At 45.3% G+C, this 26,414-nt stretch overlaps 1 protein-coding gene across 1 annotated transcript in view; it reads right to left on the reverse strand.

Moving 5' to 3' along the window:
• IMMP2L (inner mitochondrial membrane peptidase subunit 2) overlaps positions 1 to 26,414 on the reverse strand; it is a 473,548-nt gene that overhangs the window by 148,280 nt on the left and 298,854 nt on the right. The window contains exon 5 of the mRNA XM_070425223.1: positions 4,470 to 4,535. Within this exon, the coding sequence (XP_070281324.1) occupies positions 4,470 to 4,535 (66 nt within the window). The remainder of the gene's footprint in view (positions 1 to 4,469; positions 4,536 to 26,414) is intronic.

Here is a 26,414-nt window from a genome sequence, read left to right on the forward strand (position 1 = left end):
ACACCCCCAGGTGGACCGATGCTCCTCTACCTGAGCCCCAGGGGCTGCTGGCACACCCACCGTGGCTGGGCTTCGGTGCTGTTCCATTTCTCGGTCACCTGTCCTGTTTCTCCACCCGGCTGTAAGTTCCAAAGACAAGAACTATCTGCAGCTTGTCGTGCTTACAATCCCGGATCCAGCACAGTGGTCTAGTACATAGTAAACACTCGATATATAATAATTAAGTCACGGTAATGACTAACAATGAAATCTGATATTTACTGGAAACATACTTACAGGCTAGGCACCATGCTGACCGAATTATACCCATCACTTCATGGAACTCTCAAGAAAACTCTGTGGAGAATGTGCTGTGATAATTTGCATTTTCCAAGTGAGGAAAACTAGGTTGAGAGGGTGAAGTAATTTGGTAAAGTAACATTCCACGTGGCAAAGCTGGGATCCGCACCAGGGCGGTCTGGGTTCACAGTCGGTGCTCATGACCTCGACGACCACACCGACTGAGTAAGTGACTGATGTGCATGAATGAATGAACGAATATGGAAGATTCATGTATCTAAAGAGGAATCCCACTCATGAGACGGTAGGCTAAGGTAGAAAGTGAAACAAAAGAAGCCGCTGGGGGGCGGGGGGGTGGGGGGAGACACGCACAGTCACAGGCGTCATCATTATTGGAAAGAGCAGCTCCATCTCAATGGCCCGGGGATCCCAGCACCGGCTGCATCTCCCGAGTCACAGTGTACGCACTGCGTCGGGGGCAGTGCCTCTGGAAGCCTCCCCACATCACTCCGTTTATGATAGGAATAATTTGGACTTTAAAAAAATTGAGATTAACATTTATTTCTGCATATAAATTCAGGGTGACTATCTCTCTGATGTTTAGTAAGAAATACCTACTGCTAAGACGGACAGTTTTATTAGCAATTCCATTTTTATTCACTGCTATAACAATAGAGTGATAAGTAATCACCTATGACTACATAAAAGAAATATTTGCAAAAAGGCATGGGTTCCCTACCCATCTGTAATTATTTAGTAATTATCGTTCTTTAGCAAGAAGCAGCTAAGGATGCCCAGACAATATTAATAATTTCTCTGATTGACAGCACAAGGAAATGGATGCTTTTTCACAAAAGCCTCTTAGTTGGTGTAACTACACTGTGGGACAGACCCTGGGCGCTTTACGTCACTGCTCCGGCCCTTACTAAGTGACAGCACTAGCCAGGCCTTAAATACTCAACAGGAAGCGCCATGCCACGTGCTTCAGAGAAACGCAGGATTCCCATGAAACCAGGCTAAAGGGCCTCAGAGACCCCTGCCAACCTCCGCCCCAGTCCCCGCCAGCCAAGGCCAGTGCACGAACAGCCACAGGTCCTCCAAGCCATCACTGCCTGCTCCCATCGGCATCCGTGGTCTAGAACATTCTCTGCATCAATCTTTTTCAAGGCCCGGGACACACATTTGCATTCTGTCCTTCCCTCTAGGACAGCATACACTCCTAGCTCCTGCCCTGCCTGATGCCCTACGTCAGTCACGGCCTCCACACAGCCCCGCAGACACCAGGCTTCTGGCCTCACAGCCCCTGTAGCGAGCCTGACAGGGAGGCTACTCAACAAGCATCATTCCCGTCATATTGGGAAAAGCTCAATTTGGTTCTGTTTTTCTTCACGTAAAGCTTCATCTGCCGGAACATAATGTGATCCAAGTATCTGTGATTGGCTAATATTGATTTCCGTATCTTCAATAGCACATTTAAAACCAACAGCTTTAAAAGGTTTAATTTCTAGTGATTCGATGGATTGTTTTTTGCTAATACAAGGGAGTGATTTTCAATAAATTTGGGTGTTTTGGCATCTTACAAGATACCGCTGGACTTGAAGGACCCTCACTTGACCAGTCCCCAAGGAGAGGAGCGCCTGAGGCTCTGCCTGCGCCCCAGCCATGTCCACGCCGGTGAGGGGAGTCCTCCCTCTGCCCCTGGCCATGTCCACTCCTGTGAATGGAGTCCTCCCTGCGCCCCCGGCCATGTCCACTCCTGTGAGGAGAGTCCTCCCTGCGCCCCAGCCATGTCCACGCCTGTGAATGGAGTCCTTCCTGCGCCCCTAGCCATGTCCATGCCTGTGAATGGAGTCCTCCCCCTGCCCCTGGCCATGTCAACACCTGTGAGGGGAGTCCTCCCCGCGTCCCCGGCCATGTCCATGCCTGTGAGGGGAGTCCTCCCCGCGCCCCCGGACATGTCCACGCCTGTGAGGGGAGTCCTCCCCATGCCCCCGGCCATGTCCACACCTGTGAGGGGAGTTCTCCCCATGCCCCTGGCATGTCCACACCTGTGAGGGGAGTCCTACCCATGCCCCCGGCCATGTCCACACCTGTGAGGGGAGTCCTCCCCATGCCCCCGGCCATGTCCACGCCTGTGAGGGGAGTCCTCCCCATGCCCCCGGCCATGTCCACGCCTGTGAGGGGAGTCCTCCCCGCGCCCCCGGCCATGTCCACACCTGTGAGGGGAGTCCTCCCCACGCCCCCGGCCATGTCCACGCCTGTGAGGGGAGTCCTCCCCGCGCCCCTAGCCATGTCCACGCCTGTGAATGGAGTCCTCCCCATGCCCCCGGCCATGTCCACGCCTGTGAGGGGAGTCCTCCCCGCGCCCCCGGCCATGTCCACGCCTGTGAGGGGAGTCCTCCCCATGCCCCCGGCCATGTCCACACCTGTGATGGGAGTCCTCCCCATGCCCCCGGCCATGTCCACACCTGTGAGGGGAGTCCTCCCCATGCCCCCGGCCATGTCCACACCTGTGAGGGGAGTCCTCCCCGCACCCCCGGCCATGTCCACGCCTGTGAGGGGAGTCCTCCCCATGCCCCCGGCCATGTCCACACCTGTGAGGAGGGTCCTCCCCGCGCCCCCGGCCATGTCCACACCTGTGAGGGGAGTCCTGCCCACAAGGCGATGCCTGTGCCGTGAGCAGGGTGCGCTTCTCTGAAATGCTGGTGCTCCTCCACCTACTCCCCCGCCCAGTGGGGCCAGCAGGCGGTTCTGGTTTCCAGGACCCCTTCTCGGAGCTCTCCTGAACCAGGAGGGCCACGGGAAGCGATTTATAAAGTGGGTCACATCTCCCTGATGGGTGACCCTTTGCAGCAGTCTGAACTGGCCGCCCCAAGTCTGTGGACTATTCAGCTCACCTCTCTCTACTCTCAAGCATTTCCTCTTTTCGGCGATATATTACAGGGTTCCCCTGCAAAGGCGATCCACTGTGTTCACTAAGGTCGCCAAGGACACGGGAGCCCAGATCTCCAGTGCCCTCAGAGTGGGTTTCTCCAGGTGAGAGGGGACAGGGCCTGGCAAACCCGTGAGGCAGAAGTACAGGTGTCCCGGAGACAAGTACCAGCGCCCCCGAAATGCTGATGGTGCGTCACTCACATGGAGGGGTGCACTTTGGGACTTTGTCTGCTTTCCTAAAACAGTGCACCTCTACATATGAGTCATAGCAGATTTATAAGAAAAAGCAAATAACCATGAAAAATATTTTGGTGAAACTAATGGGTCCGTGTAAATATCTCTTTCATTTGCTTTTTTTTTTTTTTTTTTTGTCTTTCTCCAATCTTTATTCTGGTTAATGTTTTAAATTGAATGTATTTGGATGCATCGATTATTGCTGTTCGTACTATAGATAAGCACACACATTGGGGCTCTGCTCCCAAACCCACCAACGTTCATTTTACTGAGGCTCCTTAATCTGTACGGTCACCAACACGGATGCTTTAGGACCCGGCTTTTTGAAAAGACAGGATCGGAACACTTTCTGAATATAGTTTCCTGAGCATTTGGACGCCCACACTGTGACACTGCACACCTGGCTACACTTTATTTAAAGTAAGAACCAAATGTGATGTGTCACACCACATCAACCTACTTGTTGACTCTCAAACGTTGTTCTGCATTTAGCAGCGTGTAGAATAAATAAGACATCACTACACATTGTTACCATACCTGATGGCGAGCTGTTTTCCAAAGCTACTATTTTATGAGTGATTCAGAACTTGTTTCATATCTTTTCCCATGTCCTCCCTATCTCCATTATAACAAAAGCTCCCCCTTAGTCTCTGTATTTGCTTCTAAAATAATAAAATGTTCTTAAATGTTTCTAAAATGAACCTTGACATCATCATCTAAAACAATCATGATAATTCTAATATCTTAAGACAATGATCTCATGATCATTTTAGAAAACATGGTCGATGTGAGTTTCATGGCTGTGTATTTCTCCCATGCCTCCCAGGTAAAGGACAGTAATATGACCAGTACGTTTGTGTCTGTCTTACATCCCGAAATGGTTGAATGGGCCAACTCATCTGGAATGTCTCCAAAGCTTTGGTCCTCTTTGACATGTACTTCCCATGTAATGTGATTTCACACTCAACAAAAAATGTAGTTATTTATAACTTTAACTCATACCGACAGTTTTCAGTACTTACTTTATAATATCTCCTTCAAGGGCAATCACTCTCTTGATGATCTTCTGTCCTGGGTTTTTAGGGGACCTAGAATAAGATAAGGTTATATGATCAGTTATGGCTCTGTTGCTTTAAGAACAGAGAACAAAAAGAACAAAAAGATATTCGACCACGACATAGGCTACATTAAAGGCATTATAGAATCCCGAATCCATGCCCTTGATCCTACTTCGGTCCCAAGTGAGACGGAGTGACTATCTAAGTGGTTCTCTGGAGGGGAAGTCATGCTGAAATTTCACCAAAATTAAAGAAAAGAGGGATAAAGAATTTCATTACGAAAGCTAAGTTCCTGAAGGAAAGGGGACTCATGCATAAAAAAATATATGATCAGACATTTCTGTATTTCAATTTCTTCATTCCGTTTAAAATTAACAGAGGATTCTGATTTAAATCCTCGAGAAAACATGGAGGATGGGAGGTATTTTTTGAGAAAAATAAGGAATTAGAAATTCTCTTAAACTATATTTAGCTGTAGGCACTTAAGGATTATGTCATTCAGAGTGCTAAAACAAGGCTACTGACAGCTCAAAGAAATGGCTAGGGTCTGATATGCTTAACACAGACATCATTTATTTAAGCTGTGACCAATAGCTTATGGTAAATAATTACTTGAAGTAACAGCCTTTATCGAAATGAATACCCATCCCTCTCTTCCTGCCTCCTTCCCTCTCTCCCTCCCCTTCACTCTATCTGTGGTCGCTCTCATTCTGGGGGAAGCTGTGCCCAGCAGCCCTTCCCAAGGGCATCAGTGAGGTCTGCCAACCATCATGTGAAGGGACTTGGGGGTACATCCCTCAGCCCCAGTCAAGTCCTCAGGGTGCAGCTTGGCTATAGCCTCACTGCCACCCGATGAGAGACCTGAGCCAGGCACCCCACCCGCTCAGCTGGCTCTGGCTTCCTGATCCTGAGAAAATGTGTGAGCCCCGCTGGCGTGGCTCAGTGGTTGAGTGTCACCCTATGAACCAGGAGGTCAGGGTTCGGTTCCCATTCCGGGTACATGCCCAGGTTGCAGGCTTGATCCCTAGTAGAGGGCATACAGGAGGCAGCCAGTCAATGATTCTCTCTCATCATTGATGTTTCTCTCTCCCTTCCTCTCTGAAATCAATAAAAATCTATTTAAAATATATATGATATGTGAGATAAGGTTTGTTTTAAGCTGCTAAGGTTGGTGGGATCATCTGTTACATGGCAATGGGTAACTCAATCTTAATACGTCCCATTTTCTACCAATAAGACTTAAAGCCTCTTGACTGAATGGGCCTGTTTCATGTAAGTGATCATTGAATATGTATTTGAAAATCAGGGATAAAAATATTTCCAGCCCAGCCAGTGTGGTTCAGTGGTTGAGCATCTACCCATGAACCAAGAGGTCGCCAGTGGTTCTATTCCTGGTCAGGGCACATGCCTGGGTTTCAGGCTTGATCCCCAGTGTGAGGCATGGAGGAGGCAGCTCATCAATGTTTCTATCTCTCTGCCCCTCTCCCTTCCTGTCTCTAAAAAAAAAAAAAAACAATAAAAAAAATATTTTAAAAAATATTTTCAGTTCGTGTCATTTGAATTGAATTGAATATTTTTTGAAAAAAAGGTAAATGCACAAAAACTAAAACTAAAAAGGTTAAATATATCCAAATTGTAATACTTCATCAAAGGAAACAAAAAGTGTCAATAAGAGTAGTGATTTACGTTACATCTTGCAGAGAAAATGAAGTCGCCTCAATCATTTGCATTGACTTGTGACAATTCGTCTCACAATTTTTCACTACATTTATTTTTTATTTTAAAAGCAAATTTGATCAGAGTGTTTGACTGAGCTCTCCTCTTCACTGAACTGACTACACATTCCATTCCTATACATGTAATGTCACTCATGTACAGTCAGAGTGAGGGCGCTCTCCCGATGAGAGAAGACATGTCCTCTGAACTGGGCTGTTTTTAGAAAGTTCCCTCCCATGTGTCTCCATAGACAACCAGAAACCTATGATATTCAACCTCAGTGATCACCAAAGAATTCATATTAAAACAATGGAGTATTTATATTTTCCTATTATATTGACAAAGAAATAATAATAACAATACAGTTTGTTGTTGAGGATTTAGGGACATGGCTAATCTGAATATAAAGTGTATGGTGCCTAAGTGCCTTTCTGTAAGTATGTCAAGATTTTATATTCTTTTTAACATAACAATTACACGTTTTGGAATTTATCCAAATGAAATGATTATGAACTTATACATAATTTCATCTACTTGGATGTCATCTGTTTTAAAAAATAAAATAAATTAATTCAACAAGAATAGCTTGGTTAACTAAATTATAGTCCATCCACATAATATTTCCAAGTCATTAAAAATGATGTTATAAAAAATGTTAATGATGTGGAAAAATCAACCGAATGTATAGATCGAAAATGCAAGTGAGATTATCTGATGTGTACCACGACTTCACCTCTGTCATTGGAGGGAATGTACGTGCAGTTGCACTGGGAAAAATCAGGAAGGTCCTAGAACAAAAGGAAGGGGGAGCTAAGAGGGGGCTGCCTGCATTTGGGTTCAATCCTGGGAAGCCCCTTAGCAGGTGACAACTGTTGGTGTCATGTGACATTCCCTGAGAAGAAACCTCCCGGGGAGGGGTGAGACCTGAACTAATGACCAGTTCCCCCACCGAATGTTGGTGCGATATTGATGCTCATGAAACCACAGGAAAAGCAAGCCTTATCGGCATAAAACAATATTCTACGCCAGTGGTTCTCAACCTTCCTGATGCCACGACCCTTTAATACAGTTCCCCATGGTGTGGTGACCCCCAACCATAAAATTATTTTCGTTGCTACTTCATAACTGTAATTTTGCTACTGTTATGAATCGTAATGTAAATATCTGATATGCAGGATGTATTTTCATTGTTACAAGTTGAACATAATTAACGCATAGTGATTAACCACAAAAACAATATGTAATTATATATGTGTTTTCCGATGGTCTTAGGCGACCCCTGTGAAAGGGTCGTTTGACCCCCAAAGGAGTCGCGACCCACAGATTGAGAACTGCTGTTCTATGCCAACAGTCTGTAAGCTTTTGAGATACTTGAAAACTAGTTTAGATTTCTAAATTAATCTATATTTTAAGATCACGAAGAAGCAAACTAGAATATGCAAAGTGAGCTATCTATGTAATTAAAGTCTTATGAATTACTACTCAGATATATCTATAAATTTTAATGTAATATTAAACTCGGATCTAATCAAATGATTCAAAATGAAAAGAAGCTATTACTAACATTAATCCCATTACTGCTCAAAAATCTGTACTTTAATCGTTAGGCTGCTGGATGCGGTCCTTTGAAATCCGTGGAAGTGACGTGGGAATTGTTGCGGATTTACATTGGGAGTCCCGGCCACTTGCAGATCCCAGGACATGAAGAATAACAAGTGAAGGATTTCACCGTTCTGTAGGGACACAGCGCATCCCTGCCCCATGATACCAACATTTGCATTTACATTTGTCATTTGAGTGTTTCCGGAGTGAGCATTGTTTCGCAGCATTTATTTCTGGAGCCTGGGTTTTAACTGTTCTGTTTCCTGCGGATGATTTAATTAGGCGGGAGCTCTGGGAGGCTTGGACAGAGGCCTGGGGTGGTCTCCGCACGGCAGGACTCAGTTTGATTTGGCAGAATTTGTCTCTAACAAGCGTGGTTGTGGGGAGGGAACAGTCCAGCATAGGTGTAAGGTTTATGATACTTAATATTCTTCTTTTAAAAATATATATATTTATTTATTTATTTATTTCAGAGAGGAAGGGAGAGGGAGCTAGAAACATCAATGATGAGAGAGAATCATTGATCAGCTGCCTCCTGCACGCCCCCTATGGGGGACCAAGCCCAAAACCCAGGCACATGTCCTGACCTGGAATTAAACTGTGACTGCTTGTTTCATAGGTTGACTTTCAACCACTGAGCCACACCAGCCAGGCAGTATTTTTCTTAAATTTCACTCCCTACCTTGATGGAAATGTTGCCATTTTTATCCTGTGACAGGCCCAATAGAGTCATGTCTTTGGTCTAAGCCCTCTCTCTAGGTGAAATTCCACATGGAAACTAGCATGATTTCTCTAAAGTGCTCAATCTCCACTGAACATTGACAATGGAGGTTAGAAGTGTAATACGGCCCGTTCTGCTCTAACCCCACTGAGCTGGTTTGACTGGAAAGCACAGAACCTGTGTTTTGCGGGAGAGTTCGTAGGCCCCAGCAACTCCGCACAATTGGCTCCCCTGAAAATGTCAACTTGATGCCCCCATAGCAGACTGAGTAGTCTCCAAACATTCTCTCCAGAAATAAAACCCGTGAAGCTGGGGATGTGCAATCCACCTGCCACAGCTCCCCTCTGGGAACGGCAGTGTCGCCCGCTCAGCGTGAGCGCCATGTCCACAGCGCTGCTGCGAAGGCATCCGAAACCTTTCCCAGGCATTTCATCTCCCGCAGTTCATACTGCGATACATGCTACCATGATAGTTGATCAACACTTTCAACTAAAAAACACGAAGATGAAAGGACATGTCTAACTCCTGTTCTTAAAGGAACCCGTTTATCTCTAGGTCTCCCAGCAGGCCCTTCCTCCCCCAGTACATGGCATCATCTGCTTGCCTGGCCGGGCCCAGCCGTTCCCCCCGGCTGGCCACTGGCACACGGACGCCCCTGTCCAATTCTCTATAGCACAATCCAAGACCTATCCCTAGTCTTTCCCAATTCTTTTGTCCAAAAATTTTCTCCGATACCACTCTGTATATTTTGGACACTCATGCGTCTCAGATACCATCTTCCAATTAGAACATATGCCAGTTTTCTTTGGGCCCTCTGTTTTCAGCACAGTTATTTCCCGTTACATTGCTTTGTGTTAGACAAAGGAGGAAAACTTCCTGAACACCCATCTTTTACTATTACAGTCCCCTAAGTGCTTATAATTCCAGGCTAGAGATTTAACTGCAATGTTCAGAGGAGTTCTATGAGCAAGAAGTAGCTAATTCAAGTATTTCTGGAAAAGTCATACCTCCTTTTGATGAACTTTTAATACTCAAAAGTCTATATACTCATAGCTACACTAATCTAATCAGACAATCAATATCCTACTGTAGAATTATTGCACATGCTTTAACAGATTTAAAAGAAAAGACCAGGGCATGGAGCACAGAACAGAAAGTAAGGGGAATGACCACACTTGAATCTCTTCAAGTATCTTTCAAACTACATCAGCTCCCTTCTAAATTAAAAGCACATTTTAATTAGTTCCCCACAATCCATTCTAATCACTTCCAAGGCAAAGACTCAGCTGTTTGGAATGCAGACTGTATCACTGCTGTGGCCATGTGTACTTGACCTCCTCCTGTTAACAAAGACACTCAATTAATTATTTGCTGTTTTGAATGGCTATTTCGTTTCCCCTCCGCCTTCCTTTAAGTGCTGAAAGGCTCAGCCACTTTATCACCTTAACCTTAGCTTTGGAGAATGCAGTTTCTCAAGTGCCACCTAAATAACCATCTGGATCCAGAAAGCTAGTTTCCAGGACCTTATGCTGGAGGCAGCTCAAGTGACGCACTGACCCGGTGCCATGGCACCTTCCAGGAGAGCCTCTTCATTTCAGCTGCAGCTTCGGTGCCCAGTGGTCCCTTGAGGATGCAGACACACGTTGAGCACAGCTACAGTGACACGCTGGCTTCATTAGAAATCTTACCAAATGCAAAAAAGTAAAGCTTTCAGTGTAAATTTCAGGTATGTCAATGAATAGTGCATTGGTTTTTCCTATAGAGCTTCAGTGTTTCCACCTACTTTTAGTTTCATTAAGCCTGGTTGTATAGAGTCATATTTACACCTAAAACACCAAACCAGAACAAGAAAATAACTTTGAGGTCAAAGTGAAAATGGGTTTTGAAGGTATGGTAGAAGCAGTGAAGGTCTGCTTGTGAAAAGCTAGCCACAAAGCCGAAAGGTAGAGTCTGGAATGCATTGTGAATCTTCTTACTTCTCTTGAATTCTTAGAGCATTGATATCACGTGACATTTTAGAAGTTCCCATCTGCTTCCTGTGGGAAGTTTATTTATAGACTATTCCTGTCTCCACGAGGAGACATACATGTGAAAGCAGTGAGTGTCTTAACCTTCTCATTGCACCCAGTCCTATTTCAGTCACTGGTGCTTAAACAACTAATGAGTATTTAATGACCATTAGATCATGAGAAACACACCAATAGATCGCAACTAGGTAGCTCGTATACGAAGAATCATAGGCTATTTGTTCTTCTGTGTCCAGCCTATTTCACTTAGCGTGATGTCCTCAAGGTTATCCCACGTTGTTGCACGTGTCTGGGTTCCCTTCCTTAATTCTCTTTTTCATGACTGGTATTAGTCATTGTTTCATGAATGTCCAAAATGATGTATCAGCCTGGTAGCAATCACTCGGTATATTTCTTAGACTCTAATCTTAAACTCCAATTTTCAATGGAAACTTGGAAAACACATAACTTCTCAGTTCTTTCCAAGAGAACGTCCTGAAAACCAGCACAACCAGAAATCCAAAGCCCTGGAGATGCTCAGAACGAGCCCCAGCAAGGTGACCAGGGAGACATCTGCTCATTTTTCAGTCTCACATTCATTGTCTCAGTGTTTCCTCCTTAGTGTAATAGCTATGCCACTTATCAGTGCATTTTCTAGGCATTTATTCTGAGTATTTTTAAAAGCTCAAACTAATTTAATTAGGGCATTTTAAATATTTTTAAAAAGTGAAATGTTGGGTATATTTTACAATAATAAAGGTATACCGTAGACAAATGAATATTTTCCCCAAAGCACAAATCAGATTGTTAGAACTGAGACCAGCACTGGGGGTATCAGATTCTCCATCTATTACTCAGAAACTGTATTATAATTTCTCATGGTGGCCATTATTATTTGCAGTGGAATTTCAGTTTAAAAACCAATATATAAAATGTGTAAGCAACACCAAAGAGAAATTAATGGTGGCAGCCTCACACTATTTTTATTCTTTCTAAAAAGTTGTTTATCCATGGTAAATTTTGATATGAGATAAACAAATCTCACTATTATCAACAGAAACACATCCTATTTAAAATAAGGTTATCATCTACACTAAGTATTCCATATATTCATGTGAGAAAGAAGAAAATTCGTTAATCCCAGTTTGAATAGATTAACGTTTATACAAAGTCCACAGAGAACACTCCTGACTCTTTGATGTCAAAATACCTTGATAGATCTAAGAAATATATCAAAAACACAAAGCCCTCTGTTAAAAAAAGAAAAATCCAAAATTTTGCTAAATCCAAAACATTTTCTTTTAACATTTGTGTGACTTTGCAAAAAATAATTAGAAATATATAATTTTAAATAATTCTTAATAGCAATTTAAATTAATAATTAATGAAAAGATACATAGAGGAATTTAAGGAAGTTTGCTGCTATTTATAATTTTTTTAAATTAAATGTACTGGGGTGACATTGGCTAATTGAATTAGTATATAGGCTTGGATTGTACAAATCTATGATATATCATCTGTATATTCCATGGTGTGTTTACCATCCAAAGTCAAATCTCCTCCCTCGATTATTGATATTTTGAAGGTCAATACTTGGTATTACATTTAGAGATGGTCATGAGTTGGGTTAACCATTTGGTCTAATAAGTTATTCCTCTTGAGCTTCAAAAGAGGCAAAGACATAGGTACAATATGAATATCTATATCCATCCGCAGAGCATATGCTAATGTCTCCATGGCGGATGGACCACGCTGTCTGCCACTGCACATGTCTCCAAAGACTTCCCGGGTGCTTTGGGCTTCTTACTATTTGTTTTTTTGTTGTTGTTGTTTTCCTTTTCAAAATCACCCTTGTTCCCATCATCCAGAAATAACTTCTGGGAACATTTTGGTAAGTACCTTTTCTTCTTTTTAAAAATCTCTATACATACTTATTTTTTAAAAATGAAACAGTATACAATGTTTTCTAATCTGCTTTTCTCAAAATTTAATAGTTTGTTAAAGCAAGTTTTTCTCCAGTTCTTAACTCCTCAAAGAATGAGAAGTTGCAGGGCACCTAACACAAATTAAAAGTGAAAGATTTGTGATTATCTCATTAATTCTATCAATACTGGTGGTCAATGAGATACTAACCCAAATTAGGGCTTTGAGAGAATTGAATTATTGGGTTTGGCAGCAGTCACACTGTTAAAATTATGTGGGTAATTAACAATTCTTGCCTACAGTTAGGTCTATATTTGGCAAATCAAACCAATTGGTCATGCTTTCTACACCACTGAGGAAAACCTTGCTAAGCTTACTATTAAGACTGGGCCTGCCAAAATCAACAATTATAACTACTCTCCCGGGGCACCACAAAATGTTTAAAGTAAACATTGAGGGTGTCTTACTACCTTTTCACTAACTTTTAGCCCCACATCCGGTCCTCTGCCGCTTCTCCGCCTCCCTTGTGTCTGCTCGGTGGAGACAGCACCACCCAGAAAAGCACCTGCCACTGTCACATAGGGGAGTCCCAACAACTGTGCTCAGTGTCTGGAGTAAAAGTACCTTCTCTTACCCGTTGTTCTCTTGTTTCTTGGAAAAAGAAATGGGGAACTAAATAAATACAGAGGAATTAATTAAAGAACAGATAGAGGGGCACTGAAGGTCAAACACACATAACAAGATCTTTCCCAAAGACATTTTCCCCCCCAAGAATGCGTATGAATACACGCATAACCCATGGACACAGACAATGGGGTGGTGAAGGCCTGGGGCAGGAGGGGGTGGGCTAGCAGAGGTCAATGGGGGGAGGAAGGAGACGTATGTAATACTTTCAACAAAAAAGATTTTATTTTGAAAAATCAAAGGCATTTTTAATGTCCCAGTGAGGACTGGTCATGGATCACTGTGCACAGTTGTTAATACTTGCCTCTGACTTCAGGTTCTACTAGAAAACCTGAAGCAACACGGTGGTTCTCCCTGCGTATTTGCCACAGTTTTGAAAATATCACAGATCCATTTGAGCTACTTCCTCCAAAAGCTAGACCCTAGTGCAGGGGTCCTCAAACTTTTTAAACAGGGGGCCAGTTCACTGTCCCTCAGACCGTTGGAGGGCCGGACTATAGTTTAAAAAAAAAAAACTATGAACAAATTCCTATGCACACAGCGGCGGCAAAAACAACTGGCAGGCCGGATAAATGTTTTCGGCGGCTGCATGTGGCCTGCGGGCTGTAGTTGGAGGACCCCTACCCTAGTGAGTCACCGAGGCAAAGGTACAAAACAGAATCAGGTACACGTCTCCATGAAGAAGCCACGGATGTGGAACTCCCGATCCGGGGTGACATCTAGCCCTCACTGGATCTTGAGTTACTCTACGTCAAGTACTTTTAGCTGAGTTCTGACTGCATGCGCGCTTACGTAAGGGGGAGTGATACACAGAACATCACAATTTGCACCTCTGTCGGCCGCCTCAGTAGACAATCCTAGGGCCACATAGACATGAAGACCTAGCCACTCTCTGATCCCTGGAGGGGGTCCCCCAGGGTCAAAACGAAAGCAAATTTGTGGGCTCCTGGAATTATCGAAAAAGAGCTGCTGTGACTGGGCAGGTCGGCTCTGTGAAAACTAATGTGCATTTGAAAAGACATGATGCAGGATTTTTGCAATTTAAGTCTTTTGTGGAAATGGTAGTTCTCCTAATTTGAAAAGTCATATAATAGAACCAGTAACTATGATCCCATAATACCCCCAAATAAACATCCATAGATTAAAAGTCATTAACTCTAACCTCCTGGCATCCTCCCCTCTCCATTTAGGACGCTAGCGTTAAAGTTATTCTTATCATTAAACATCACACATTCATAATTCTGATTCTGTTTAGAAGCATGCAATTATCAGTCAATAAATCCGCGTTGAAGTGAAAACATCTGATGAATTCCACATGAATAATTTTATTTTATTTTAAAATATAAATAAATGGACCAATTCTGCCATCACAGAAGCTTTTTACAGTTATTCCACCTGAAACAAACAAACAAAAAAACAACTAAATACTGAGAGGAACTTAAGGAAGCAAATTACTTGACCCTGGATTTCAAGGAAGCCTAAGAGCCTCATTGTCAAGGTAAAGACACATCAACAAATCTTTGACCTCCTTTCTAAAAAGAATGGTTGATATAATCTTTTTTAACTGAATTTACTGGGTGACATTGGTTATGCTGAGAAGCCACTCAGAGAAAAACAAGTACCACTGACTTCACACCTATGTAGAATCCAATGGACAAAATAAACTGACAAACAAAATAGAAACAGATTGATAAATAGAGAACAGGCTGACAGCTGTCGGAGGGGAGCGGGGCTGCGGGGCTGGGGGAAAGAGGTGGAGAGATTAAGAAAAGAAAAAACTCATGGACACAGACAGCAGTTGGCAGATTGATAATAAACATGACTTTTTTGCAGTAAACTTAAAAATTTTCTCAAAGTTGATTTCAGTAATTGCTGCCTCCACATACTGTTCCCTTTCCCATCTTCATTTAGAAATTTAATTACCAGAATCTAGAGGTGCAACACCTCCCCCAAAGTCACATAAGAAAGGCTTTGCATAGCGACCACTGCAATCTCGCTCAGTCCTCCAGGCATAATTAACACTTATTGGATTCTACCTGTTTTGCTCAAATTGTATAAAGGACTAGAGGTGAAATGCAAAGTATGAAAGGAGGGTTACGATAAAGCCCTGGCCAGGCAGCAGAGAGGCAGGCTGTCCAGCCGCCTAGGATGGGAGTGGATACTGGTTGAGCATCGGTCCTCCTAAGGACCCAGGCCTGTGCGCATCCAGGCAGCACCAAGGGAGAACTGGGGAAGTGCTCTCCTCCCTGTTGTTTAGTTCATCACTAAGAGTTTAGTATTTAAACCTTGTAGTGTTTTTATTTTTTTTTCTTTATTGATTAAGGTATTACATATGTGTCCTAGCTCCCCCCCCTTACCCCCCACCCCCATTCATGCCCTCACCCCCCTGGTGTCTGTGTCCATTGCTTAGGCTTATATGCATGCATACAAGGCCTTTGGTTGATCTCTCTCCCTTACCCCCACCCTCCCCTACCTTCCCTCTGAGGTTTGACGGTCTGATCGATGCTTCTCTATCTCTGGATCTGTTTCTGCTCATCAGTTTATGTTGTTCATTATATTCCACAAATGAGTGAGATCATGTGATATTTATCTTTCTTTGACTGGCTTATTTCACTTAGCATAATGCTCTCCAGCTCCATCCATGCTATTGCAAATGGTAGGAGTTCCTTCCTTTTTACTGAAACGAAGTATTCCATTGTGTAGATGTACCACAGTTTTTTAATCCACTCATCTGCTGATGGGCACTTAGGCTGTTTCCACATCTTAGCTATGGTGAATTGTGCTGCTATGAACATAGGGGTGCATATATCCTTTCTGATTGGTGTTTCTAGTTTCTTGGGATATATTCCTAGAAGTGGGATCACTGGGTCAAATGGAAATTCCATTTTTAGTTTTTTTAGGAAACTCCATATTGTTCTCCACAGTGGCTGCACCAGTCTGCATTCCCACCAGCAGTGCACAAAGGTTCCTTGTTCTCTGCATCCTCGCCAGCACTTGTCATTTATTGATTGTTGATGATAGCCATTCTGACAGGTGTGAGATGGTACCTCACTGTCATTTTGATTTGCATCTCTGGGATGATTAGTGACGTTGAGCATGTTTTCATATGTCTCTTGGCCTTCCTTATGTCCCTTTATAGTGTTTTTTAAAATATATTTTTGTTGATTTTAGAGAGGATGGGAGAGGGAGAGGGAGATAGAAACATCAATGATAAGAGAGACCATTGATCGGCTGCCTCCTGCACACCTCACACTGGGGTTTGAGCCAGCAAACCGGGCATGTGCCCTGATTGGGAATCGAACTGTGACCTCCTGGTTCACAAGTAGATGTTCAACCACTGAGCCACACCAGCCAGGCTATAAATTCCTCTGAAATAGCAAAAAAAAAAAAAAAAAAAACACACCAAAAAACCCAAAAAAACAAAGACTTTAACCCAAATGGCAATAGCAGAGTAAGAAAAATACACATCAAACCAGCATCAAAAATACCCCTTTTCAAGATGACTCCATCAGTTTTCTATCTACCTCTAGTTCATGGGCAGGGAATAAGCTAAGCTGGAACAGTAGAAGGATCAGAGGCATTGGGGTCAGACCAACTGGCTTGGATTTCTGCCTTAAAAAGCTTCCTTTTCTCTGCTACTTTCCCAATAGAAGTCTTTATTATCCTGTGGCTGGGTTACCGCATACACGGAACCAACCTCCCTGAGGCCGGTGCCTTTCTGCACGTGGCCACCCTGCTGTCCAGACTGGCTTCTAGAAACATAATCCTGGACTTCATTTCCTCTTGAAAACCTCTGCCGGTCTCCAGTCATGTGACATACAGGAAGCTAGACCCACGAGACCGGACCCGACTGTCCTGGGTGATTCACTCCTAACAAGGGCACATTCTGGCCACGAACGAACCCGTTCAGACGTGTCACCTTTTTAACAGCACATTTTTATGCTCCTTCTTTTTTTCTCTCCTGGAAAAGCAAAGTTTGTACTTTTCATGCAAAAAGAGGAAAATGCATGTGTTATAATTAAAAGTAAATTTCATAAGTGACAGTGGATTAGCATACATTCTATGACCTGTTTACACAATACTGATATTTCAAACCACATCATTTAGGATGGTCCATACAGAGTCCACAAAAGATTAGTGAATGAGAATGCTCCGCACATAGCATTATGCAAATGCTAAGGCCCCGACAAAGCCTCTCAGGGGTCAAGAGAGGCCAGGCCACGTCCATCGTAGGAGCTTCTCAGCATATTAACAACAGAGAGGGGCCCACACCTGGCTCCTTAGAGTGCGGCTTGTTCTAAATGTTTATGTGTAACAGGTCAACACATTCAACACTGAAAATTGCAATACAACCTCATTGTTTTACTCACAATATAATTCAGGTTTGCCCTCATCACACTGAATATTCTATAACTTACTAAAGGCGGCATGGCCCCGCTGGTGTGGTGTGGCTCAGTGGTTGAGCGTTGACCCATGAACCAAGAGGTCACGGTTCCATTCCCGGCCTGGGGACATGCCCGAAGTGCAGGCTTGATCCTCAGTGGGGGGCGTGCAGAAGCAGCCAATCAATGTTTCTCTCTTATTGATGCCTCCATCTCTCTATCTTTTTCCCTTCCTCTCTCTCTAAAAATCAATAAAAACATATATATTTTTTAAAGTGGCATGGTCCGGTAACAGAAGCAAAGCTGGAAGTTTTCTGATGAGCATGTTTTTTCAATCTTGTCCATGTGTCCTTGTCACCATAGGATCACATTCCAACTTCTCACGTCGGCCTCTGAATGGAAGCCCAGGTCTGCAGGGTCCTCCTGATCCTCCTGCGATGGGCCCTGTTCCTTCCCCGAGACGCAGACCGAAGGACTAACATTGTTCAATTTGTGAACTGCACTCAGTACCGGTGTCTGCTGGTTGCTTAGGGAATACATGGCTCCAACAATAACCAGCACAACAGCTTCCTGTTACCTACAGAGAGGGTGTCTGCCTGTCCCCCTCGGGCTTGCCTGCTGCACTGGCCGGCCCTTCCGTTCTAGCTTCGGGTCACGCTGACCTCCTCTTTGCTCTTCACTCTGCTTCTTTCCCGTCATCCTATCCGCCGGCCAAGCCTTTTCTTACAGATCCTCTCTTTGATGAAACAGTAACTGTTGCTGAGCTCTCTGCTTTTTAAAAAACTTTGATCAGCCCTAGTCGGTTTGGCTCAGTGGACAGAGCTTTGGCCTATGGACTGAAGGGTCCCAGGTTCAATTCTGGTCAAGGGCACACAACTCAGTTGCAGGCTTGATCCCCAGGAGGGGGCGTGCAGGAGGCAGCTGATCAATGATTCTCTCTCATCATTGATGTTTCTATCTCTCTCCCTTCCTCTCTGAAATCAATAAAAATATTTTTTAAAAAATAAAATAAAAGACTTGATCATACGTTATATATTTTTCATTACATAAATTATACTATATGATACAATTATATGTAAATTTATTTTACTCCCCCAAGAGATTGTACGTCTACTGAGGGCAAGGAGGGTTGTCCTCACCTGTCCATTACCTGTGTCCCCCAGCATCATGTATTAGACATGGTAAACACTAGATAAATATATATTCAATAGATATTACAGTAGCCACAGATTTTAGCAACATGCCTACTGAAATGAATATTTCCAGTGGTTTCAGTAACTTAAATATCCAACTATGTCTATCATTGCTGAGTTATTAAAGAACATGCATAATGATTATTCATTGGCTACCCAGGTCAAGCACCCAGGCATAAAATATGAAGTCCATCAATATTAAACAAAGAAGTATAACGAGAATACATCAATAATGTGATCAGCCCTCCAAAGTGAGATAAATCATAATCACAATCTAGTTTAATTTTCCAAACAGAATTAAAGCCATATTTGAAATTCAAATAAAGATGTATCTTTTTTTTTTTAACTTCACTGAGTTTCTTAATGTCTTGGCAAAAGCTTCATAATAGACAGCCGATTCATTAGGAAGCTTAATCAGATCACTCAAGCATTCGTTCACATGGAGAGTTCACCCAAATGGATCAAAACTCTTAGCCAATATCTATATCACTCTAATTAAGAATATATCCAGAAATACTGCCATATTTAATGCTTATTCAAATTGCCAACTTCTTGGCAAATAAATCCATGTTGTTCTTGTAGGCCACTCGTCTCAGCCCCTGCAGTTAAAATAACTTGGCTGGACTCCAACTCCTAATCCCTTAGGAGGGGAAAAGATCATTTCTCTCACGAGAGTTCACTGCATCCAAGGGGATACAGAATATAGAAAAGAATAACCTCCGTACACTGACTGAGTTCTCAACCTGATCTTACGTAAAAACAAAAGTGAATATTTATTTTAAAGTCACAGGGAGAGTAATGCAACTGCTTGAGAAAGAAGGAGTGTTACAGCATCATGTCCAAAACCTTGGAGAGAAAAGACCAGCTTTCCCTGAGACTTTCCTGCCCTCTGCCCTTCCACCCTATGCCTGTTCCTTGCAGCTCACACAGTGGACACGGACGTGCCATCTCAATGGCTGAAATGAGCAGGAAAAGGAGAGATCATCCATCCTCACCGCACTGGCCTCTCCTCCCTCTGTGTCCATCCCCCTACGAAAACCAGGCTTGTAAACATGCAAGGATTTCCCCGGGAGGAACCCACTGGGCGATTCTCCTCACCCTGTTTCCTCTAGAAACTCCCCCGGACGCTCTTCTCCTCACAGAAATCGTATCAACGTTCATGAAGATCCTTGCTTTTTCTTTTAGCTCCTTTTGTAGCTCTTCTTGCTCTTCCCCAGTGAACACTCCTCCCCGAAGGTGCTGTTTTCTCTCTTGGCCTTGGCATTGTCATGCCTTCAAAGATTAGATCCATAAAAGTGATACCAAGATCTGAAATCTGTCCCTCCGTGTTCTGCAGGCCTCCTCACTCCCCACCCAGCAGCCTGACACTCTCATGATCACAGCCACCTGGACGCTGAGTAGACAACTCAGACTAAAACAGTCAAAAGACAAGGACACATTCCTCTCTTCTCCCCCTCTGGCCCAGCCACAGAAAAGCAAAGGAAACCACTGCCAAACAGCACGCTCCGCTCTCCTGCCTCTCTCCCTGAGACGTTCTTGTCGGCAGGTGCTCGACACCCAGCATCAGCGCTGCCTGTCCGCTGTGCCCCTCGGCCCACCCAGGGCCGCCCGCCTCCCAGCGGCTCTCCTGTCTGTCCTGGCTCTGCCCTGGCCACGCCCCACACTCAGAGCGAGCTATTGCGGGCCCTTTCTGGAATTAAAAGGAAAGGTCTCTCTGCCCACATCCCCTCCATCGCTAGTGCCTGCCTCACGCCTATATGCTGGGGAATGACCCTGAGGGTCCACTCGTTCCTTAAACCGTCACCATTACCCTTTAACCAAGTCATTAGTTTTATAGACAAATCACATGCCCGGCTTTCTACGGACGCACCCGTCCATCTCCGCTCAGGGCCACGTCGGTCCCCTGCCCTCTCTTCACTGGCACACGCCACAGGAACCAGCCTACCTTTGACCTGTCCTTGGGTTCTCCCCCTCCCCCCGGGAGCCTAAAAACAAAATGAGGGAGGTTGTCCCTAAATGCCCACTCTCACACCTTCTTTTAGCAAAAGAAACAACTGGTCCCCTGGCTAAACACTGCCTTCCTAGCCCCCTTCTGGCGGAGTGTGACCACATGCCCACATTTGGGACAGCGGGGGAGGAGCAGAACCTCATGTAGAGCTCCCAGACTGTGCTTTTATTTTTTTAACTTGATTTTTATTGTTGACAGATGTCCCCATTCTCCCCCTTGCCCACCTCCACCCCCCCTCCCTCTGGCCCTCCCCTCACTGTTGTCTGTGTCCATGGGTTATGCATTTATGTTCTTTGGCTAATCCCTTCACTTTCTTTCATCCAGTCCCTGCCCCTCTCACCTCTGACAGCTGTCAGATGTTCCATGTGCCCATGCCTCTATTTTGTTCATTAGATTCTACCTACTAGTATATGTGAGAACATAAAGTGTTTGTCCTTCTCTGACTGGCTTATTTCACTTAGCATCATAATCTCCAGGTCCAACCACGCTGTTGCAAAAGGTAGAAGTCCCTCCTTTAGTACAGACACCTTTAAAAGGAAGAAGTGGGCCACCCCCCCGCCCCTCCCTCACTTCCCATCTTTGACCTCACCAATGCCAGAGGCATCCCAGGAGCTAGGGACCAACAAGGAGTCTGGTTCCTGAACAATCTCTTGGTGCAGAGTCCTGCCCGCCCCCTTTCCCAGGCCACCTGTAACTGGGTGTCTGTATGAGGGAAATACATTTCTACCTTGCCTTGTTTGAGCCTTTGGAATTTCTGTTTCTGTTCAAGTAGCCAATACAACAGGTTATCCCATAAATAGACAGTCTTGCCAACACCTGTCCCACTTGTGAGCAGCGATGACATGCGTGGCTCACAGACACCGTGGACCAGGAGTTCAGGAGTAACACTCCCGAGAAATGCCAGGAGAAAGGGTTAGTCGGTATTACACAGAAAGAAACATGGTGCAAACCATGGAGGGACATATTTTCAGTGTGGCTTTAATAAGAAAATAAATCTTCCCAGCCAAAGGCCCACAGCCACAGCGCATTCAGGGCGGATAGGAAATTAGAGAGCGACAAGCACCCCATTTCTATTAGGAAGCAAGGGGGACATTTGGGAAAGCACAGCAGAGAGAAGGGAAACCAGCAGGAACGTCAATCACCGCTCACTCCAGGACTTAGACCTTGGAAATGAGGTCCAGGAACAGATGCTGTGAAGCCGGCACCGACTGGCCTGGAGTTGAGCTTCAGGAGGTCCTTGAAGAGGAGACATGGAGGGACACAGGGAAGGAATTAGAACAGATTGTACAGGTGCTAGATCGGGTGATAATTTCCACAATAAGGAAAAATCATGAGTGAATGGCTGAACCCCATGGAGCCATCTTTATCATTATCTAACTAGAGGCCCGGTGCATGAAATTTGTGCAGGGGGAAGGGACAGGGAGCGGGGGAGGAGGGGCGGGTGTCCTTCAGCCCGGCCTGCACCCTCTCACAATCTGGGACCCCTCGGGGGATGTCCAACTGCTGGTTTAGGCCCAATCCCTCGGGCCTAAACCAGCAGTTGGACATCCCTCTCACAATCCAAGACCACTGGCTCCTAACCACTCGCCTACCTGCCTGCCTGATCGCCCTAACCACTCTGCCTGCCTGTCTCATTGCCCCTAACCACTCTGCCTGCCTGCCTCATCACCCCTAACTGCTCTCCTGCCTGCCTGCCTAGTCACCCCTAACGACCTCTGCCTCGGCCCCCACCACTGCAGCTTCATCTGGGATGACGTCCGGAATGATGTCGGGAAGGTCGTTTGGCTGTCCAGTCTAATTAGCACATTGCACTTTTATTATTATAGATGACTGGTCATATCTGTGTGTGTGATAAAGAGCAATTGGGAAAAAACTGTTCAGCAAGAGGCCAAAAAAAGGATCAGGAACAGAGCAGAATTATTCTATTTCTTGCCCGAGACAAGCAGGTGCACTGTTCTTGAGTTTGGTCCAATGACAAGGAGATTCCAACATCCTTAAACAGTCCTTGACATGGAGGCATCTCTAAGACCTCTTTCTCTGAGTGGGCTACAAAAACACACAGGTGCATAGATTTTATATTTTAATTCTTCCTGGTTCAGGTGTCTAAGAATCGGTGACCCCACAAGGGACCCTGGGTAAGGGAAGCCAGGCTGAAACATGCTACACACCCCTAGTTTCTGCTGGTCTTTGTATCCTTCGCCAAATGAATCACAAGCTGTATGGGTGTTTCCTACCTACCTATAACCCACCAGAAATGTTATAACCATAAAGAGACATAACACTATAGGTTAGGTCATTTCCCACAAATCTCAGCATTTATACAATCCTGAAGGAAGAATTCCTTTCAGACAGGACACGTACAGGATGCCTCAGATGCTGTAATGTAAAAGCATGGGCTCCAGCATCAGGCAGACCTGGGCTCAGACTCCACTCCACCCCTGCAGCAGGTGTGTGACTGTGGGCAATCCATAGAATGTCTCCAAACTCCGGGTTATTATACCACAAAACTAAGACCAAATAATGACACAGACAAACATACGACTGCATCTCTGACATGTGCTAGACGTCAAAATACTGTAGGAGGGTGTGAGAGGGCGCCTGACCTAGTTTGGGAAATCAGGGAAGGCTTCCCTGAAGAGGTGATATTACAGCTGGACCTGAAGGATGTAAAGGCTTAACCAGGGGTCAGCAAAGTGGGGGGTCTAGGCAAAGGGATGATCTGTGGTGGGAGAGGGTGCAGCACATTTTAGGAGCGAGAAGAGGACAATAACAGCTGCAGCACAGAAGGCGAGGGGGGTTCAGTGGATAGTACAGCCGGAGTGTGCACAGGTGTCAGCCAACACAGGGCGGCAGGAGCCATCGGCCAATCAAGGGTGTGAAGTAGCGGGAGGCATGCACATAGTAAGTACTCAACAAACGTTAGCTTTCCCACACTGCAGGGAAATAGCCCTGCCTCCCGATCACTGACTCTGGGACCGGAAGAGAGAACCAGCACCCTGTCTCTCCTTCCGCAGTGGCATCTTTCAGAGCCCCTTTCTCTGAGTGGGCTACAAAACACACAGGTCTCTCTCTGATTGGTAAATCTTTAGATAACTGTAGATTCCCATGCAGGTGTAAAAAATAATACAGAGAGCCGCTGTGGGCCCTTTGTTCAATGACCCCGATGGAAACCTCTTGCATAACTACAGTACCACATCACAGCCCAGGACCATGCTCACAGAATCCACTGAGCTGACTAGGTCTCACTAGGCCTGCATGCACTGTGTGTTGGCGGGTATATTGAGTTCTATGTAATTTGACCTTCTATGTACATTCATGTGTCTGTCACCATAGTTAAGATACAGAACAGCTTGATCACAAGGAGCCCTCATGCTACCCTCTATTTTTATTTTGTTTTATTTTTTTTGTTAGTCCTCGCCCAAGGATATTTTTCCATTGATTTTTAGAGAGTGGACGGAAGGGCAGGAAAGACAGAGAGAGAAACATCGATGTGAGACAGACAAATCAATCAGTTGCCTCCCATATACACCCTAATTGGGGCTGGGGATTGAGCCTGCAACCAAGGTACGTGCCCTTGACCAGAATCAAACCCAGGACCCTTAAGTCCATGGGCCAATGCTCTATCCACTGAGCCAAACCAGCTAGGGCTCATGCTACCCTTTAACAGCCACCCACCACTCTCCCTCCTACTCTCACATCTCCATGAACCTGGCAACCCCTAATCCGTTCTCCATCTCTATAATTTAGCAGTTTCAGAAATGTGGTATAAATGGAATCATAACCAAATTTCCTTTTTATGAATATTTTTTTCCACTCAGCATAATCCCTTTAAGGTCGATCCAATTTGTTGCACGCTTCGGTAGTTCACCCCTTTGTCCGGCTAAGTAGTATGTATTCTAGACATAGAACCTTTGCCAGACGGGTAGCTTTGCCGAAATGTCCCCCAAGCCTTAGCTTGTCTCCATAGCGATTACGAGTGGCAGTCAGTGTGCAGAAGCAGGGAATCAGAACCTGATGCGTGTGTGATACTCAGAACCTGCAAAGTCCTTCACACACGCAGGCCCCTGTGGGGAAAACACTCCTTTCTGACGTGCCCTGGAGATGCGAGAGGGGAGCTCAGTGGCCAAGCGCGCCTGCTCAGCAATATACAGCCCACTCTTTCAAATTTCTTATGTTTAAATTGTTCCTATGAAAGGTGTGCTCATTCCAACATGGCACCGCTCACATCCCCTTTGAGGGAAAGCTCGGCCCAGTGGGGACTGTCCCCTGGAGTGCCTAGGTGGGGCCACGTCCTGAAGGCGGCCGCAGGGGAGCTGGGCCCCTCGCATGACAGGTCAGGGATCCCACAAAGAGTTCTGCAAATGACAGGAAGGGGCAGCTAATCATTGCCTCAGGCAGCTGGCACAGGGTGACTTCGCAGGGAGCCCACACGGTTCAGGGGAGAGGATCAGGATGACACCTCCCTGCGGGCAGGATGGCGAAGAACTCACAGCATCTTTAATCCACCCCCGGAGTCCGTGGTGGATGAAGAGGAAGGTTCTGAGTTCTTAAACACCTGAACATGTCTTCAGCCCCCCTCACAGGAGAGCAGGCAAACACCACTTCCAACTGCAAAGGAGATTTTCCCTGAAAACAACGCTCCACCTTCCGGTATCCAGCCTGCCCCCCGGAAGTCAGATGTGAATCTGCTCCAGGTTCTGGTCTGAGGTGTCGTTTTCTCCTCTTGAACCTTTTACGAACTCATGCTTACCCCTGGGGTTCCCAAGAGTCCGTGTCTTGGGGCGGCTTGTTGTGTGGGAGCACTCCAATGACACAGCTCCTTCTTCAGGTTCCTATTTTCTCATTGTCCTTATTTTTTTACTTTCCATACCTTTTATGAGACAGAAATATCAATGAGAGAGAATCATTGATCAGCTGCCTCCTGTACAAGCCCTATTGGAAATCGAGCCTGCAACCTGGGCATGTGCCCTGACGGGGTATTGAACCGGTGACCTCCTGGTGCCTGGGCCTACACTCAACCGACTGAGCCACTGGGGCTGGGCTCCCATGCCTCCTTTCTCACAGGGTCCCTAAGTCCCACTTTGTGGATACAGTATGCTCTCAGATCTTTCTGCACGTGTCAGATGAATAAACAATAAGATACTCATGTTCCCTGAACTGTCATCTGGGATCAGCTCTCTCCTTTGTTGAACTGATCTTGTGCTTCCTATTGTTGGGTTGGGAGAAAGAAGTGGTTGATGCGGGTGTCACTGCTGCTGTGTAAGAAGGGCTTTCCCCCCAGTGGCACTTCTGACTGAGACATCTGCATGGCGCAGGGCGTCACGGGGGGAGAGACTCCAAGGCAAAGGTTTAAACTTGGGAACTTGTAGGTCAAGGCAGAAGAGCAGGGAGCCAACCCGCTGGCAGATTTAACGAAGCTTCGAACCTTCGCATGTGACTCAGTAGGAGGAGTCTAACTGACTTGCTCTGCAACGTCAATGTCCGCATGGGAGCCTTAGCTCTCTCAAGTCCATCCTCTCAACATCTTCACAGGCGAGTCTGCTTCTTTCCGTGCCCCTGCCTTAACCATCGCTGGCTAAAGACTGTTCTGCGAGCAGAAACGGGAGGAGGCTGGAGGGACTCTCAACGAATCCCCGCTGATAGCTGCTTCTCACCAACACCCCGCTAGGAACCT

This window comes from Myotis yumanensis, unplaced genomic scaffold (genome assembly GCF_028538775.1).
Source record: "Myotis yumanensis isolate MYYU_CA2020_CCGP unplaced genomic scaffold, mMyoYum1.0.hap1 SCAF_9, whole genome shotgun sequence".
Taxonomy (NCBI): Eukaryota; Metazoa; Chordata; class Mammalia; order Chiroptera; family Vespertilionidae; genus Myotis; species Myotis yumanensis.